The sequence below is a fragment of the Boleophthalmus pectinirostris genome, unplaced genomic scaffold (genome assembly GCF_026225935.1).
Source record: "Boleophthalmus pectinirostris isolate CB_2022bp ecotype Guang Dong unplaced genomic scaffold, ASM2622593v1 HiC_scaffold_7, whole genome shotgun sequence".
Lineage (NCBI taxonomy): Eukaryota > Metazoa > Chordata > Actinopteri > Gobiiformes > Gobiidae > Boleophthalmus > Boleophthalmus pectinirostris.
In genome coordinates, this window is record NW_026571473.1 from 21,333,620 (window position 1) to 21,349,831 (window position 16,212).

General features: G+C 38.8%; 2 protein-coding genes across 5 annotated transcripts; one reads left to right on the plus strand and one right to left on the minus strand.

The window, feature by feature from the left end:
* The first annotated feature begins 1,200 nt into the window (after positions 1-1,200).
* serbp1a (SERPINE1 mRNA binding protein 1a) lies at positions 1,201-5,369 on the plus strand. 4 transcript variants are annotated; one of them, XM_020940033.2, is made up of 9 exons: positions 1,201-1,578; positions 2,681-2,864; positions 2,982-3,122; positions 3,219-3,287; positions 3,362-3,436; positions 3,525-3,696; positions 3,795-3,836; positions 3,916-4,089; positions 4,210-5,369. In XM_020940033.2, exons 1-9 carry the CDS (start codon positions 1,320-1,322, stop codon positions 4,264-4,266), a joined length of 1,173 nt encoding a protein of 390 aa, XP_020795692.1. In that variant the 5' UTR covers positions 1,201-1,319; the 3' UTR covers positions 4,267-5,369. The 4 variants fall into 4 exon arrangements, with proteins under 4 accessions (XP_020795692.1, XP_020795689.1, XP_020795690.1 ...); XM_020940030.2 differs by having other exon boundaries at positions 1,202-1,578; positions 3,216-3,287; XM_020940031.2 differs by having other exon boundaries at positions 1,202-1,578; positions 3,216-3,287; positions 3,528-3,696.
* A 410-nt stretch (positions 5,370-5,779) lies between these two features.
* il12rb2 (interleukin 12 receptor, beta 2a) lies at positions 5,780-15,318 on the minus strand. Its single transcript, XM_020940081.2, has 16 exons — positions 15,162-15,318; positions 14,863-14,978; positions 13,759-14,043; positions 12,990-13,110; positions 12,441-12,631; positions 12,063-12,208; positions 11,157-11,292; positions 10,309-10,373; positions 9,533-9,743; positions 9,287-9,463; positions 8,705-8,806; positions 8,473-8,613; positions 7,836-7,967; positions 7,651-7,747; positions 7,464-7,548; positions 5,780-6,861 (listed from the first exon to the last, which is right to left on the minus strand). Exons 2-16 carry the CDS (start codon positions 14,927-14,929, stop codon positions 6,454-6,456), a joined length of 2,364 nt encoding a protein of 787 aa, XP_020795740.1. The 5' UTR covers positions 14,930-14,978; positions 15,162-15,318; the 3' UTR covers positions 5,780-6,453.
* Positions 15,319-16,212: the final 894 nt, after the last annotated feature.

The following is a 16,212-nucleotide window of genomic DNA, read 5'->3' on the forward strand; positions in this document are numbered from 1 at the left end:
ATATATATATATATATATATATATATATATATATATATATATATATATATGATGATATGATGAATAATAATGAATGAAAATTTTTAAATGTAATAAAAAAAACACACATAAATGAATGGAAATTAAGCTGTCATACTTTTTGTTATATTTGTTAAAGCTGAGGCACCTCATTTTTAAAACAACAAAAGTAGCTCTTACTTTGGCACACACTGCACATACTTTTTTAACCACTAGCTTCAGAGCAGCTTTTTCAAACAGATAAGTTAAACAGGGTGGACCACCCTAGCACAGCCAATCAGCCCTCGTCCCAAAGTATGTAGTGACTCTTTCTACAAGTTTGCACCAGATAAATCCTATAGCCTAAAAATTACATTAGCACAGTGTTTTTTGTTTTGTTTTTTGTTTTTGTATGTTTTCACAAAGTAATGCTTTTGCAATATACTTTTAGGGGAAAAAGTAAAGTGATTTACTTATCATGGGGCTCCAAGTCCCAGTCAAGTCTCGAGTCACTAGTAGGCCTATAGTCAGTTAGTCAGATCAACTCAAGTCTGAAGTCATCAATGCCTTGTCCGACATAGGAAGATTAAGCCCTGATCATAACTTGAGCATTTATTTTTTTAAACACACACATAGTAACTCTAATACTGTGCCTACCACATATATCTTTATACAGTCTATGATACATACTCATTAATGTTGGAATTTGTATGATAATGGATTTTATTGTTTTCAACAAAGTAAACTTAGTTTTTGTTTGGCTAAAATGACCTGGGTGATTCTCTCTGAAATTCTCTTTTCAGCCTGTCAGCTGTTGTGTCAAACTGGCCTTTTAAGGGCACAACGTGTTGTTTAACAACTAAAACAACCATTCACTTAGGCATGCACCTGCTGTTTATCTTAAAGTTGTTATTATTTTTCTCTGGGCTTCCTCACAAAATTCAGTTTGACTTATTACAGAGTTTTTATTAGACTAAAATATACTGACAATATAATTCTACTATTTCAGCCTGAGGGTGATTGGTATGAAAAGTTCAACTTGCAGTGTAGACATTTCCCATGCTGTTCTCTACAACAAACAGTCGACAGTATAGTCTTATGGGTAATGTAGTTTGACACTCGTGTGCCAGCAGTTGTATCCTACTGGGTTTGGCCTCGTAAAGAACTACACGCCCCGCCCGCGCCACAGCCAATGTCCCGGATGTCTATCGCACCGGAAGAGAAGTCAGTCCTTTTCCCAGCCATCTTGTGGCTTCATCTAGCGAAGTGTTCGCACCAAGCCTCGTAGAATCGGAGGAAAATCCTGCTGAAGGGGCGCCATCATGCCCGGACAAATGCAAGAAGGTTTTGGCTGTGCCATAACCAATCGGTACGACCAATTATTTGACGATGAGTCGGATCCATACGAGACGTTGCTGCAGGCCGAGGTCAAGAAGAAGAAGGAGGCTGCTGCTGCTCCTGCCGCCAAGACCGCAGCTCAAGCAGCCAAGCAGCCCAAAAAGGAGTCCCAGAAAGACAGAAAGGCCCCTCTGGCTGACAAGAAGGAAGACACACAAGCCCCCGTCCCACTCAAGAAAGATGGTAACTATGCATTTTACATAAACGCGGTTTAGTCCGTCTGTGGCTGATAGCTTGACAGTGGCTAATGTCTCCACTGCCGCTGGTTTATGCCCCATGACATGAGGACCGCATGGTCTCTTTTGTGCTCAGATCGTTCTCTGGAACAGTCTTTTTACACGGTGTTGTCTTGGCTCTGCAGGACGTACGGCATTTGGTGTTGAGCTTTTTTCAGCCAAACACGTTTTAGCTCGTGCTCCTGCAGGCCTGAGGCGCCTGTCCACAAACCAGTCGGCCTGGTCATTATTTGACTTGTCCTAAGTTCGGATTTCATCTGTCAAGGGATGAATACAAACTAGACCATTTCTAAAACCAATTTGTCCAACTTTTGTGACTTAAGCCGTTTTGCCTCCACACATTAGCCAAAACAAAGGCGTAATCGGTAAATGATTAAATGAATTGTGTGTGTAACAATACGTAAATAGTAAAATGCGTGGATGATTATAAGCCGGTTCAGACCATCACGCAGGTGCGTTTGTCAGCGGGCGCAGCTCGTTGTCTCGTGGAAACGGACCTCGTGGTTTCTACGGGGCGTGTTGTGCACTACCTCATCTCTGCCACTTCCTATTGGCTCACTAGTGTCGTTTTACCACACGTGATTAGTGGGTGCAACGTTGAGTGCTTATTTTGTGTATTTCAATAATTTTCGTAGTTTGTTCGTATGCATAAGATCCGGTTAATTGTCCTGTTGCAGTGTCTGTTGGCTAGTGGGTCATCTCTGCAGAGTGAGAGGAGAGGGGACAGGTGGACAGTCTATAGCAGCGGCAGCTGCTGTTGGGACGGAGTCTATTTTTGTATCTTAGTTGGGCAATGGGTGGAAGCAGTAGTGTCACTCTCGGCCACTGAAATCTCACTAGAGGTCAAAAGTGTAAACAGAATGTTGTGAGCCATAATATTAATGCATTTGATTTTACAAATAGCTTTTTTGGACTTTCAAAAACTCTTGAAGGTTTTTTCCACATTGTCATAATCAACATGCCTCATACAGACACTAAAATCATCTGTTCATTATACTGATACTTAGTTTATCAGATTTTGACTTATCTTGTTTATGTGTCACTTGCAGGAGCTGGCATGAGGAGAATGGGCCGTAAGCCTGAAGGCGAAGGCTCCAGGCCTCAGGGCCAAAATGAGGGCCGTCCTCCCACAGACAGAAGGCCGCCGACCGAGAGGCGACCACCACGCCGCTTTGAGAAACCTGCCGGAGAGGGAGGAGAGAAGCCTGAGGGAGGTGATTTCTCTGTGGAAAAGTGAGTTTACTGAGTGTTCCAAACTACTGCTATGTTATGTATAGGCCTTTCCAAAAGGGGGCTTTTATTATTCATATGTCAGAATTGTGTTATTGATCTCAGTGTTGCTTTGTCTAGACCTGCGGGTGACCGGCCAATGAGAGGACGTGGAGGTGGCAGAGGCGGACGTGGGGGAAGAGGGCGTGGCATGGGCCGTGGTGATGGCTTTGATTCTCGAGGAAAACGTGAATTTGATCGTCACAGTGGCAGCGACCGATCGTAAGTCTTCCTGCTATATTTGATTGACTTAATACTTGATATATTGGTAAGCGTTTCTGTGCTATGCCTTGACTAAAGCAAATGTTGTTTCAGTAGTCTGAAAGGTGAGGAAAAGCGTGGGGGAAGTGGCTCTCACAACTGGGGCACTGTCAAGGATGAACTAAAGTAAGTTTCTTCTCTACAAAAGAGTGCTGTGTATGTATATGTGTAGTTTAAAGACTGACTCCTCCTTTCTGCAGTGAGCTCGACCAATCAAACCTGACCGAGGAAAACCCTGAGGGAGAGGAGCACCCACCTGCCGACTCTGAGAACAAGTAAATCTATGACATGTCTCCAAGTGAAAAGCACCTGATGGAACGATATGTGGTGTTGACGCACAGCTTGTTTTCCTTGCATTTATTGAAGGGAGAATGAGGCAGAGGAGGTGAAGGAGGAAGGCCCTAAGGAGATGACTCTGGACGAATGGAAAGCAATGCAGGACAAAGACCGCGCCAAAGTGGACTTCAACATCCGCAAGGCTAACGAAGGAGCCGACTGGAACAAGGGCTTTGTGCTGCACAAGTCCAAAGCTGATGTGAGTCCAGCATGAGTCCACACAACAGACAAATTTGCCTTTTCATATCAAATCCATGGTTCAGTGTTTTTTTCTTTTTTTTTTTTTTTCTTTTACAGAACAAGAAGGAAGATCTGATTGAGCATGAAGGTGATGATAAGGTATGTTTTGTGACCAGTTTTAGTATTACACATAATATATTTTTGTATGGTTTAACTTACTACTTAATTATAATCTTAGATTGAGGATGAACACCACTTTAGAAAACCAGCCAATGACATCACGTCCAAGCTGGAGATTAACTTTGGAGACCTGGGACGTCCTGGTCGCGGCCGTGGAGGACCTCGTGGAGGCAGAGGCGGGAGGGGCCGTGGGGAAGCAACCAGGCCGGTCCGTGGAGGAAGGCCTGACAGGGTAAATTCTTTGTGGAATGTCTTTTTTTTTATTATCATATGACCAGAGCTTTTCTGGTTATTTGTTTTTACTTTATTAAAAAACAAAAAAATGTTAATATATTTTTTTTTTTCCACCCAGTCGTCTACTTCTGTGCCCAACGTGGACGACCCTGAGGCCTTCCCAGCCCTGGGTTAGGCCTCCCACAGGAGCCTGAGCACCTCCACTACGAGGCTTGCATGATCCTGGATCCTTCAGCAGAGTGAAATGATGGATAAGACTGTCATTAACTGTGGCACTCAATGTGAGAACTGAGTTTTACGTAATAAAAACAAAACGAAGATGGAAAAAACAGAAATTACAAAAAAAGTCAAAAAAGAAAAGGACTTCTTGCTACTCGGGAGCAGCTTTATTGGTAGAGGTTTTGTACTTGGAAACAAAGTAGCAGGGATGTTTTCATACAGTGTTCTTTTCAGAGGTTATGCATTGTCCATTGATGAATTTTTGTAATTGCTGCTTGAAAATATGCATTTGAAATGTAAGAGTATTTTAAGCTGGGTGTGTGCCATTGCTTTCTTGCTTTACAGTAGGCTCAGCCACACCAGGTGTTTCACTCAATGAGATTTATGGATTTTCTTTCTTTAGCACTGGGAATATTGTTTTATATTTTGTACAGGAGGTCTATTCTTCTATGATCTTCGTCCTGTAAATTGAACTATTTTCATAAATTTAGACTATTTCACATGGTGCAAAATGGGACTAACTTTGGTCTCTGACCAGATGTTGCCTCCTTCTCGATATACTGCTGAAATGGCTCTGTATTTTGGGGATTTTCTATGGAAGTGTTCATTGAGAACTTTAGGTCATTTTTCAGGATTATGAGGTCATAACTAAATTTGTATTGATCCTGAGCACTGTCTGATGGATCATCTCAATGTTTGGGCTCCCATGTCCTCTTTCGGTGACATTGCGGGTGATAATTTGCCCAGCTCCTCATGAGTGTAAGCCAAGTGCAGGCAACTGCCTTGTCTTTTCCTAAATGAAAATTGCTGGTGATGTCATTTCATTGGCTCTTTCCAGACTTGTACACACTCCACTCTGTATTTGGGCTCAGCTCCTTTGTGCTGCTGCGGTCTTTTTGCTGGCGTTTTCTCATTACTTTTACATAGCCCTGTGGCCCTCTGCATAATCACTCTGAAAGAAGTGCAGTTCATTGTGTGAAACAGCTCAAGACTTGACATTTGTGTGAATCTAACCCTGCTATTGGAGACCTCTGTCGGTAAATAAAGGTGGTCGATATATTTTTTGCACTGTGACTTTTCTGTATTGTCCAAGTGTTTTATTTTCACAAAAAGTATTCTTAACTCTAGAGCAGACCTGGGCCAGTTGCTTATAATCTGGCCCCCACAAGTCTGATAATTATAATTTAGTAATAACAGTAGCCAACAACTCTCCACCACTGATCTAGAATCACTAGGTTGAATCATATCTTTGTTTGCTTTAAAGGACCTCAAACAATCGAGAGTATGCTTTTGTTTCAATCACCAGTAAGTGTTATAGCAATTAAATCCTCAAGGCTAAAATTTTCATTTTACATGAAAGAAAATTGGTCTTAGTTTTGGCGCACAGAATATTTTCACTTCATATTTTCAGATGCTAAACAAATCTGCATGTGGCTTTTCTCAATGAAACCAAAACATTTGACATACAGTATTCTTAATTGTTAGATTTATTAAAATGGAGACCAAAATGGCAAGTACTGTCACATTGCAAATGTATTTAAAGTGTTAAAAGCAATACTTATTAACTGAGTTTTCTGTAGAAACTGCACTCAACGCTTAACAAAATGGCAGAAGCAGTCCTTATTCATGGAAACTTTGAGGTAGTTAGTTAATTAACAAAGATACAGCCCCAGAATATGTTAATACTAAATAAAATCACAGATAATCGCCTGCTTACTATGTGGTCCTATAATTAACAAAGCATGCGTTCTTGCACCTTTCTAATGGAAATGGAAAAAGCAGGAATTTAAGCGATGGTAGATTGTTGGGCCACCACGCTAACCTAATCTTTGTTCCAGATCCAGTCTACTTTCTTCACTTGTTGTCAACAGTGCGTTTTTTTTTGTTTCCTTGGACCACTTTGGAGTAGATGACTGACATGTAGAACTGAAATGATTGGCAACACTCCACAAATGCTGTAGATTGAGATATGTTCGGACCAAGTTGTCTAACAATTCACAGCTTTCTGCTAAAATCTTTGCTCTGTATAATTAATATCGCCACAATCGCCCCAACATAAGCAAGAGCTAATAATTATTAATTTACTTGACTGTGAATGACAAGCTAAGCATTGCTCTTAACAGTCTGGTCATTTAACATTACATTATTGGAGAAAGAAATCACTTCCATCAATCTTCACAGCATCAAGAGTCAACTTTGGTCCAAGATCAAGTTGTTCTGGGAAGAAACTGTGACTTGGAAAGAAGGTGGGTAAATCCTCCTCCTCCTCCTCAGACATGCCTGCTGTGTCGTGAGGGGAGATGTAGTCCACTGTCTCATTTGTGCCCAGGGAGGACGTGTGAGTTTGTCCCGAACTGTCCGAATCGTGGGAGAAGCACTTGATATAGGTAATGTGAGGGTACGGCTGCGTAGCAGTCTCTGAATCTGAGCTCAAACTGATCTGGGGCAACAGCGGTGGACGGGGCAGCTCCTGGATGTCCACCAAAACAAGGTCCTCCTCCGTCTCGCTCACTGTGGAGATGCTGATTTGATGATGGAGATTCACTTTGGCCTGTACAGACAAAAGCAAGGTAACAGTATTGTCCACTTCTTTTAAATAAATAGTATAAATTTGGATCTTTCCTGAATTAACCACATATTGTTTTATTTTGACAATTGCATTAGGCCTATACAATGTGGTATTGAAAATTCTGCCTTTTCCATTTTTTGTGTTGCAACAAGGCAATTTAGTGTGAATAACTTAATAATGTAAAATAGCATTTTCATCTGTTCAGGAGATGACCTCATGTAATTATTATTTTTTTATTACTTAAGGTAGAATTAAACAAGTATCAAGGCACAATTTAGCATAACAATTTCGAGCTTTAACTTACACACTTTAGTAGACAGTGTGTAATAATGTAATGAGTAAATGTATTATGCATTTTGGATCTGCACCACTGTACCGTGTTATATTACTTAGCAAACGTTTGATATTGGACACCCTGACTCCATATTTTTGAGGTTTTGAAGTCAGCTGTAACTAACTAATGAACAAACAACAAACCAAGAAAAATACTATATTTTAGTTTCAAGAATTAGTATCAAATGTTTAAGTTTATGATTATGTTTATGTCTAAATATATTAATGTGTATATATTGTCATTTTGATACCTTTTCTTTTAAACAATCTTTTGCCCATTTACTGTTTGCAGGGTCAGGAATATCAGGCATGCAATACTGAAAATACACCCAAATCCTGAAAGAGAAATTTCAAAAATATCTGATTAGGACACGTTTGTTTATATTATGTTTTTGGTTATTTTCTCTTGTTTATAAGTGTTTAAGGATTCATTTATACCTTTCCTTTACAGCTGAAAATTGGTACACACAGATTAAAACCCCCACCAAAGTAATCAGGACACTAAATGTGATGATAAGAGCCAAGGGTGGATCTTCTGTAAAAGTAGAACACAGGTACGTGACATTGTACAGTATTGACATATGGTATTTACAGATCATAGTTAATCATATTTAACTCCTTACGTTGGATGAAAAAGTTGACTTTTTGACCTGGTGGTCCTTCTCCTTTCGCAGTGGAAATGCTCATCCAAATCCTGTAGTCCGCTGGAGTCAGATCTCTTAAAACCCAAAATCTCTGTGATGGTGATACATTATCTAAAACAAGAAAATGTGCAATATCTTGTAATTTATAACATTAAAAACAATTACAACCACTAAAAATGTATTTTCCTGATAGTTCACTGTCTGACTTAATGCCATAACTTCTAACATCAGCTGTTCCTCTCTCTCTCCATGGTCCATTCAATGTCTACAGACCAAAGTTGACGGTTAGATCCCCATTTCCAACCATTGTTGTTGTTGTGCTATAAGACGATTTTTGCCTCCAGTGTCAGTATGTACTAGTATATGGTTATGGAGTGAATGGGTGTGTATGTTCATTCTTGTAAAAGTGCTCTGAACCCTGTAGACTTGACCTTTTACTATGTTATATTGTCGATACTGACAAGTGTGGCTCAAATAATGATAAACACCTTTAATACCCTTAATATTTTGGCTAAGCGTCACTGCTATGCTAAGATTGTTAATTCTACCACTGTCTTGCACATAATCTATTAATATTCCCCATTAAAATCCTATTAATTGTAAAATGTTGTCTTACAGGAGGCAAAAAATCTGTTGTTTTTCTCTAAGTAAATTATGTATTTGATGATGCAGCCTCCGGGTTCTTCCATAGAAAGCCAGGTCACATTGACTGTAGTTCCCACCACCTTTTCAATAACAACAGGCCCAGATGTGGGGACTGAAAATAACATTAAAAATTAAGAATTTGTGAATAATCTTAAAGAACCAAAACATTTATATAATTTCAGTATAACCAGTACTGCCCTTACCTGAAACGTCTGTGTTGATATCAGTAAACTCCAGTCGATCCACTGAGTTGTCACTATAAAAAACATACACTGCTCCTTCATAGCACACGAATGGCTCCATATCTGCAAAAAAATATGTTATTTAGTTTTACATCTTGCTATTCAAACAACTAAAACCATTACACGAGGGGCCGCAAGAGATCAGTAAATAATCAGTTTGTTTCATTATAAACATATTTATCCTGCCTATCATCACCCTAACCTCTCCATCACTATATAGTAACAATGACAAAATTTCGGACACAGCCACTGAAACAAAGCTTCTGTGAGCAACCTAATTATTGAGCCAGGACTTTAAGAGAGCAATTAAACCCAGTAATGTCAAATTATTTGTACATAGTGCCACCAGTTCACTTTTTGTTCAGCTATGTGTGGACTAACTAAAAAAAGGGGTAAATCTGGTCCAAAATAGGACTAAACCAAGTCTTAAACACAACTGCTGAGGACCACTAACACAAACAAGGTCAAATTGGGAGTACATTATTTGACATACAGGATATAAAATAGAACACATTTATTTATTTATTATATTTTACATCTCACCTGTGATAACAACATGGCTGCTGTTCTGGCCCATCCTGAGCCATCGGAGTGCCTTCGGTTTCTGGTATTTGGCAAACCATTCTACCACATATTCGAGGGGAAGGGGTGCAGTTACATGTTGGGTCCAGGAGATGGCGACATTTTTATTGTTTATTACAGGCACAAGAGTGGCCTTGGCTGAACAGAGGATTAGTACATTAGTACATGGAACATAGAACCACAGATTTTTAAAAATTGAATATTTACCTTTGACAGTGTGGATGGTGATATTACCAGGAGGAGAGCGCCCCCTGGAGTTGCGGGCACTCACTGTTACATGACAATTTAAACATAACTGCACTAGATGACTTTGGTTATTTGAGTTGGCTGTTTGGGTTGATATTATATTATAGTTTCGGTCGTAGACTGTGATAATGTAATCCAAGATCTTTCCTTGAGCAACAGAGGTGTCTAGTTTCTGTAAAAAAAAAAATAAAACAATTAACCAAAGCTATAGTTACCTGAGTGTATTTAACATATGTTATTTTTTGTTGACCTAGTACCATAATAGTAGCAGAAGCAATTTCAGGAGCTGGCAACAGAATAATATTGGTAGCCTATTAGTACAATATGACCTATATTTGAAGTAGCTGCATCTTGGTGTACTACAGCATTCTGTACTTTTACACCCACAACTTATAGAATGAATATTATATAGTAGATACATTTGTCTTTATCTCTGCTCTGTGCATGTATTTTCTATGCAGCCCAGCTTTTCTTATAAAGTGAAACCTGTGTTGGGTTTCAGTTACTCCTAAGAACTCGAGTTTAAAGCAGTGTGCATATGTGTGAATGTGGTCAGATGTGCAAAAGTGGTGTGTGTGCTTCACTCGCACGCCTCAGAAGTGGTCAAACCGATGACCTTTACTTTAAAGCGAATGCAGACTGAGTAAATAAAGAAGTGAAAGTGCTACTGCAAAAAAACATATAGAGCTCATATAAGTTACCAGTGACGCATGATTGAATAAATGTATATAACATACCTTCCAGTAGACTCTTATCTTGTTGTGATCTACAGCATACCACACATCCAGGGCACATCCAGGAGCTAAAGACATACATCTTTGTAAGTTTATATAAGCAGAAAAATACAAACACCCCCGGCCCCTGCTAAGTGTTTCCTTTGCTACAGTTTGGACACAGAACAGCAACACGTAAAACTACTTACGATAGTTGCACAAATTATTTCTCTCTAATCTGACAATAAATCAAACTTTCTTGTAACTTAGGCAAGCATTTTACTCCTTCGGAATGAATGGAATGCATGAGAAACATCAAATAGAAAAGCCTCAACTTCCACATATTGGTTTATGGCTTAATGTTTTTTATCACATGTTAGATTTCACTTCTTGCTGTGAAGGTTATTTGAGGCCACTTCCTTATTGATGAGTATTATATAAAACAACAAAATGCTTGTTTATCTATTTGACTGAAGTTAGGTACCTTCTAGAGGGTTTTTGCACAGTAGACTTATCTTCACACTATCAGATAAAGAATGCTGTGTTGTTTTTTTCCTTTTTTGCACTCATACACTAAGAAATTGTTTGACTAATTTCATTACATTAATTTACGTAACTTTTATTTTACTAAAATCAACCCACAGTGCCCATTGACTGTTTCAGTGGCCAGTAATATACAATTGATAGGAAAAAGATTGTAAACATACTGTCCCACATCCCGTCATCACGTCACTGTGCGCACAACAACAATATCAGGAAGCTCAACAGAGTAATATGGCAGTTAGCCATATGTGTCACATCCTATTTCTGTTAAACCTCTTCAAGCCTAAAAGATGTTATGGTGTCTCTTGTTTACTACTATAATACTTTACCTTCTTCTTGAGTCCATTTAGAGACAGTTCTGCTCCAGTCACTCCACAGTCCCGTGGTGAGCCTAGACCTGGCTCTGAAGCTGTACCATCTGTAGGGCTGCAGCGACTGGACAAGGACTGAACCGTTGGTCAGAACCTGAAAATAATAACATAAAATAAGACTTTTATCAGCCTCATAGCATACTGCCTAAATCATTTTTGGCCAAATTGTCTCATTCTACTCTCCAGACCCTGCTGCATCTTTAGATTCATTGGCTTTATTTGGCCAATAAGAAAAAAAAATGTACAGCCAAAAACACTAGCTGTCTAATCTCGTTCATTGAATTGATGAGGATGAGACCTATCACAGATCTGACCTGTAACTTGCACTGATGGTATCATTTGCTTGCCTCCATGGAGATTGATAATGTAGTACTATGTAACATTAGGGAGGTAAGGTGATAGCACCTCTAAATAGACAAGCAGGTGGAAAACTCTTCATCACAATGTGCACCTTTAAAAAATCTGAAAGGAAAACAACATTTACAAAACTCTACTGTACTAATCTTCACATGTTGGAATGGTAGGATGGCATCTACATACATACATCTCACTCCCTTTCCAGGAACCAGTGTCATTTTGTGTATAAGTAATAGTATGTGTTTTAATACATATACGCTGTATAAAGTGAAACATGTAGACATTTCTTTTTATTCTGCATAAACTCAAAATAAAAATAATGCATTAGTCAAAAAACTTAACTTCACTTTTACTTAAAATTTCAAACAATTCACTTTTACACAGCAGTGGGTCTAGTCATTTCTGCCTTTGGATTTGATTCAGTGAGTCCACAGTGTGTTTATGAGTAAGCAGCAGGTAAATGTCAAACTAATTATGCATGAACTTTTCCTGAACTTAGGTACTTACCGATTTTGGATGAGGTGTCCACTGCTCTTTATTTTCTTCTTTGTAATTAATGTCCAGGTGATGGGTAGGGACAGACTGCTTAATTTTGATGGAACAGTTTCTAGAAAAACAGTCAACTTCATGCAGCTCTGGGGCAGGGGGCATCACTGGTCACATGAATAAATAAAACAGGAGTGAAAATATATTACACAAAACATTATTAGCCCCCAAAACAATCATATTAAGAATGCCTATACTCTCAAAGGATTGCTGAGGTAATGGTACAGTAGAAGTTTCATTTTTAATTACAGAAGTATAAGGTTCTGAGTTGATGATTCATTCATGCATGCAGAAGTTTCTTCAAGGCTTACAAATGAGAGGTGCATTATGGGTACTTACTTATGTCCCTCAAAATGTATTTGACTTCAGGGGTTTCTGCAGACCCCAGCTTGTTTGTAACATTGGCCCGAACTGAGATGACCTGGACTGAACCATCCACAGTAAAGTTTGCCCTCACAGTAGGACTTCCCTTCGCAGGGAAAACGAAAGACCCCAATTCTCCTGTTGCATTATGGGTAAAAGTCCTTACCCTGTAACATAGATTAGATTATGTTCTTGAGTCAGACCGTTACCAGTTATACTAATGGCCTTGCAATTCTATTTTAATTTTTGCTTTGAGATGGGGTAAAAACTTTGACATTAAACATATAACATATAAACATGTAATTTAAAATAGATTCCTGGCCCACAGGCTTTACTTGACTGGACAACACAGTGCAATACAATGAAGAGTGGGAAGAAACATTCACCAAACTGTTGGAGTTAGAACCTGCAAAGCCCCCATATCTGTAACACCCCCCACCCCACTCAGGCTTACATATGTGCACAACAACAAAAAATCTATAAAAAACTTAAACATATGCTAGAAATACTAAAGTAATACCATACCGTAATTTTGTGTCGTTAATTATGAATGTATTCCTTCCACTGGCCCAAGAGCAGACGACAGCAGAGGATGTTTCAGAAATGTGGTAAACGCATGACACATTGGTGGGCCGATCTGGTGGAACTGTGATAACACAAAAGTGGTAAAAAGTGGTTACTGCCTGGTTATGTGTCAAATGAAAGTGCAAGTCCAAGCATCTATTTTTGCATGCACAGCGTTTGGGAAAGGGTGTATATGACAAGTTTATTTTAGAGTGCAGATAGGACATGTTACAATGGACTGTTTAGTAAAATAGAAAGAGAAAGCAGAACTACTAATATACTACTAAATGTCCTTATGTGGTTATACCAATAGTTAGAAACAGAAGCAAGCTGTTTTATTAGAATGGCAGCTTCATTCATTCATTAGTCAATTCTGCAGTTGGGTGGAGCTATTACAGTAACTTTGACCATCTGAAACTTATACACTTGTTTATTCTCACATGTAATACTAATAAAACTAATAATTCTTTATTTAGTGGGTTGGTAGAAATATTTGTGGCATATATTATTATTATTATTTTTAATTATTATTATTATTTTTTTATTATTATTATTATACTTGGCACTAACACATTTACAAAGAACTAATAAGACCCCTCTTCAGTACATCCTAGTCACTTTACACTTGAAACACACCTCCCCCTTTCCTTAGCATATCTGAAGTGGAAACCTGCAGCAGTCCCATCAAATAAGGTGTGTTTAGACCTTGTGTTGTGTGTTTGCTACTCACATCCTGCAAAAATGTCCAGCCCACAGGAATCTAGCTTATTCCCAGTGTTTCTGTTGCTGCCTTTACAGTCACAGCTGAAGGTGCAGTCCTCTGTCACATTGACCACATCCAGGTAAATGGTGGTGGAGTTATGTTTTTGGTGGGTCTGAGGTCTTGGGGCAGAGTGCCCACTGGCGCTGTACATAGAAGGTGTGCACTCCAAGTTAAAGGCACAATAAACCCGAAATGTGGAGGTTATTTGCACCTCATTGCCAGCGGTGGACCAGATATGACAGGATTTGGCACCTAAATGAGAAAACAACTGTATATGTTAAAGGTCCTCTATTATGCAAAACTGACTTCTGTGAGTTTTATGCCATGTTAGAATGCAGTTACATCCTCAATAATATAACTGAAGTTGTGTTTTGCTTCATTCACACATATTTGAGTAATCCTTTATTATGAGTCTGTCTGCATCTCCAAAGCTCAAAATGCTCTACTACACTTTGTGATGTAATGAAGCAGTAGTTTTCAAGTTAACAGTTATCTTTTATCTTTTGTTCAGTAAAAATAAGCATTTCCAGGGTTGAAATGATCCAAATGATTCTAGTGAAGGTGTATGGAGCTTAAAATCACAATAGAGTGTGCACCATTTGTGTGAGAATTTTGTATGTGAGAATGAAACAAAACTCCAGGTATGTTTCTGACATACATAGATCACCTTTAGAAACCTTTAGTAACGCTGTAACTGAGAGCTCTGGGGTACAGATCTTAATTATTGTACTTGTATTGTTGTTCTATGATTATGTCAGTCCCAACAACAAAAATGTTGAAAAGTTACTAGTCTAGGAAGGGCATCTAGTATAAAGTAATGCCAAATCCATATGCAAAACGTTCACTGATGTTTTTGAAACCACTGATGTAGAAGACAACTTTTTGATTGTTATAAATAAAGGACAGACACACATCCAGCACTAAGAAACCACCAACCAAACTTTGATGAAGTAGTGAGCCAAAATTACAATGTTACAAATAAAAGACAATTAGTAATCATAAAACAATTATTAAAACACGGTTAACAAAGAATATTCAACCAAAGGCAAAAAAGATGAAGTAAACTCCTACCTTTGCATGTTTGAAGTAACAACAGAAGCGCGGTGAGGACGAACCATGGGAACTTCATTGTCCTCATCCCTCGCCAACAACTGTCTCCTTATGCTCTGTTCACATGGCCACTTGAGCTGCATGTAAATTACACAAAGTTATCAAATGTTGCATACTATGGGGCGTCGCTATGTAGACACATCATCAGTGGGTCAAATAAATTCTACTTAAACGCAATGGTGTCAAGACGCACGAAATGTTAGTTAGTTCACGTGGTTGTGAGAATGAGATTAAGTCGAAATTAAATGTAAAATACTCACGAGCCATCCCCAGAACATGTTTAAGTTGTCCTTAAGATATGAATAAACTGCTGTCCGTCATCGTATTAGCCACAGTTCATGCTAAAAACGAACTGTTTGTCCATTACTGGAGTCAGTGACGGTAGTGCCGCCTCCGCACTTTGACACGCGCTTTAACATAAGAGGCAGGCTCAAGGAGGAAAACCACAGCAGCCAATGTGAGCCCATCTACTGTAGATCAGACCTGATATCTGATCAGAAGAAGTGATGAGAGGTTTAGGCGCCGTAGCTGATTCATAAACACAAATATAGGTCATTTAATAGCTAGGTTAAGTCTAGACAGCAGAGGCGAGATCATAACTACATACATTTCTGAAGCTGTAGTCCTGTAAAAAGTAAGTAATACATAAAAGTAATTTCAAGAATGTTTAGTTCTTATGCTATAAAGGTGCACAAGGCAACTTGCTTTTCTCCATGGAGATGCTATGTTCCACATTAGGGCATTAAACATATTGCCCATAAGAGGTAACTGTAGACCAAGATACAGGCCAGCTCTGTGGAGAGGCAGAGCTACGCTCACATGCACACCCTGAGAATTTTGTTTTGTTTCCCAAGGTATTTTTGAACAATAAAACACCTGTATACAGAATAACGTCTCCATGGAGATGACTGCAGGTGAAAGCAGCAGAAAAGTTATATAGAGCATAGTTTTAGCTCATTTTTGAAGTTTGGTTTAATTTCATCATTTTATTCAAACATGTATCAACAGGGGCACAGGTGGTTAAATCATTTGAAACATTTCTCATCAGTTCAAACAGTTCTCAGAGATCTATTTTTAAATTAAATTTTTACAAAATACAGTGCAGCTTTCCCAGCCCCAAATTCATATATGTAAAATCTGAACCCAAAGGCAGACGACATAAACCAGTGATTTGAGGTTACTGAGAGAAGGACTTCTAAGATGCAATGCCAAATGAATGAAAGAGCAGAAAGAAAGAACAGAAAACACATGAGCAAAGTTTGAGAGCTTTGATGGTAAAACTTACTTTTGGGAAATGACTGTAAAACTGTA

Bases quoted from the DNA above. Each gene is read 5' to 3' on its own strand.
- serbp1a (XM_020940030.2), top strand. From the start codon at position 1,320: ATGCCCGGACAAATGCAAGAAGGTTTTGGCTGTGCCATAACCAATCGG. The intron at 3,437-3,524 runs GTAAATCTATGA...TTGCATTTATTG, and splicing joins CCTGCCGACTCTGAGAACAA to AAGGGAGAATGAGGCAGAGG. The intron at 4,090-4,209 runs GTAAATTCTTTG...TTTTCCACCCAG, and splicing joins GTGGAGGAAGGCCTGACAGG to TCGTCTACTTCTGTGCCCAA.
- il12rb2 (XM_020940081.2), bottom strand. From the start codon at position 14,929: ATGAGGACAATGAAGTTCCCATGGTTCGTCCTCACCGCGCTTCTGTTG. The intron at 14,044-14,862 runs GTAGGAGTTTAC...TTTCTCATTTAG, and splicing joins GTTACTTCAAACATGCAAAG to GTGCCAAATCCTGTCATATC. The intron at 8,807-9,286 runs GTGAGATGTAAA...ATTTTTTTGCAG, and splicing joins CAGCCATGTTGTTATCACAG to ATATGGAGCCATTCGTGTGC.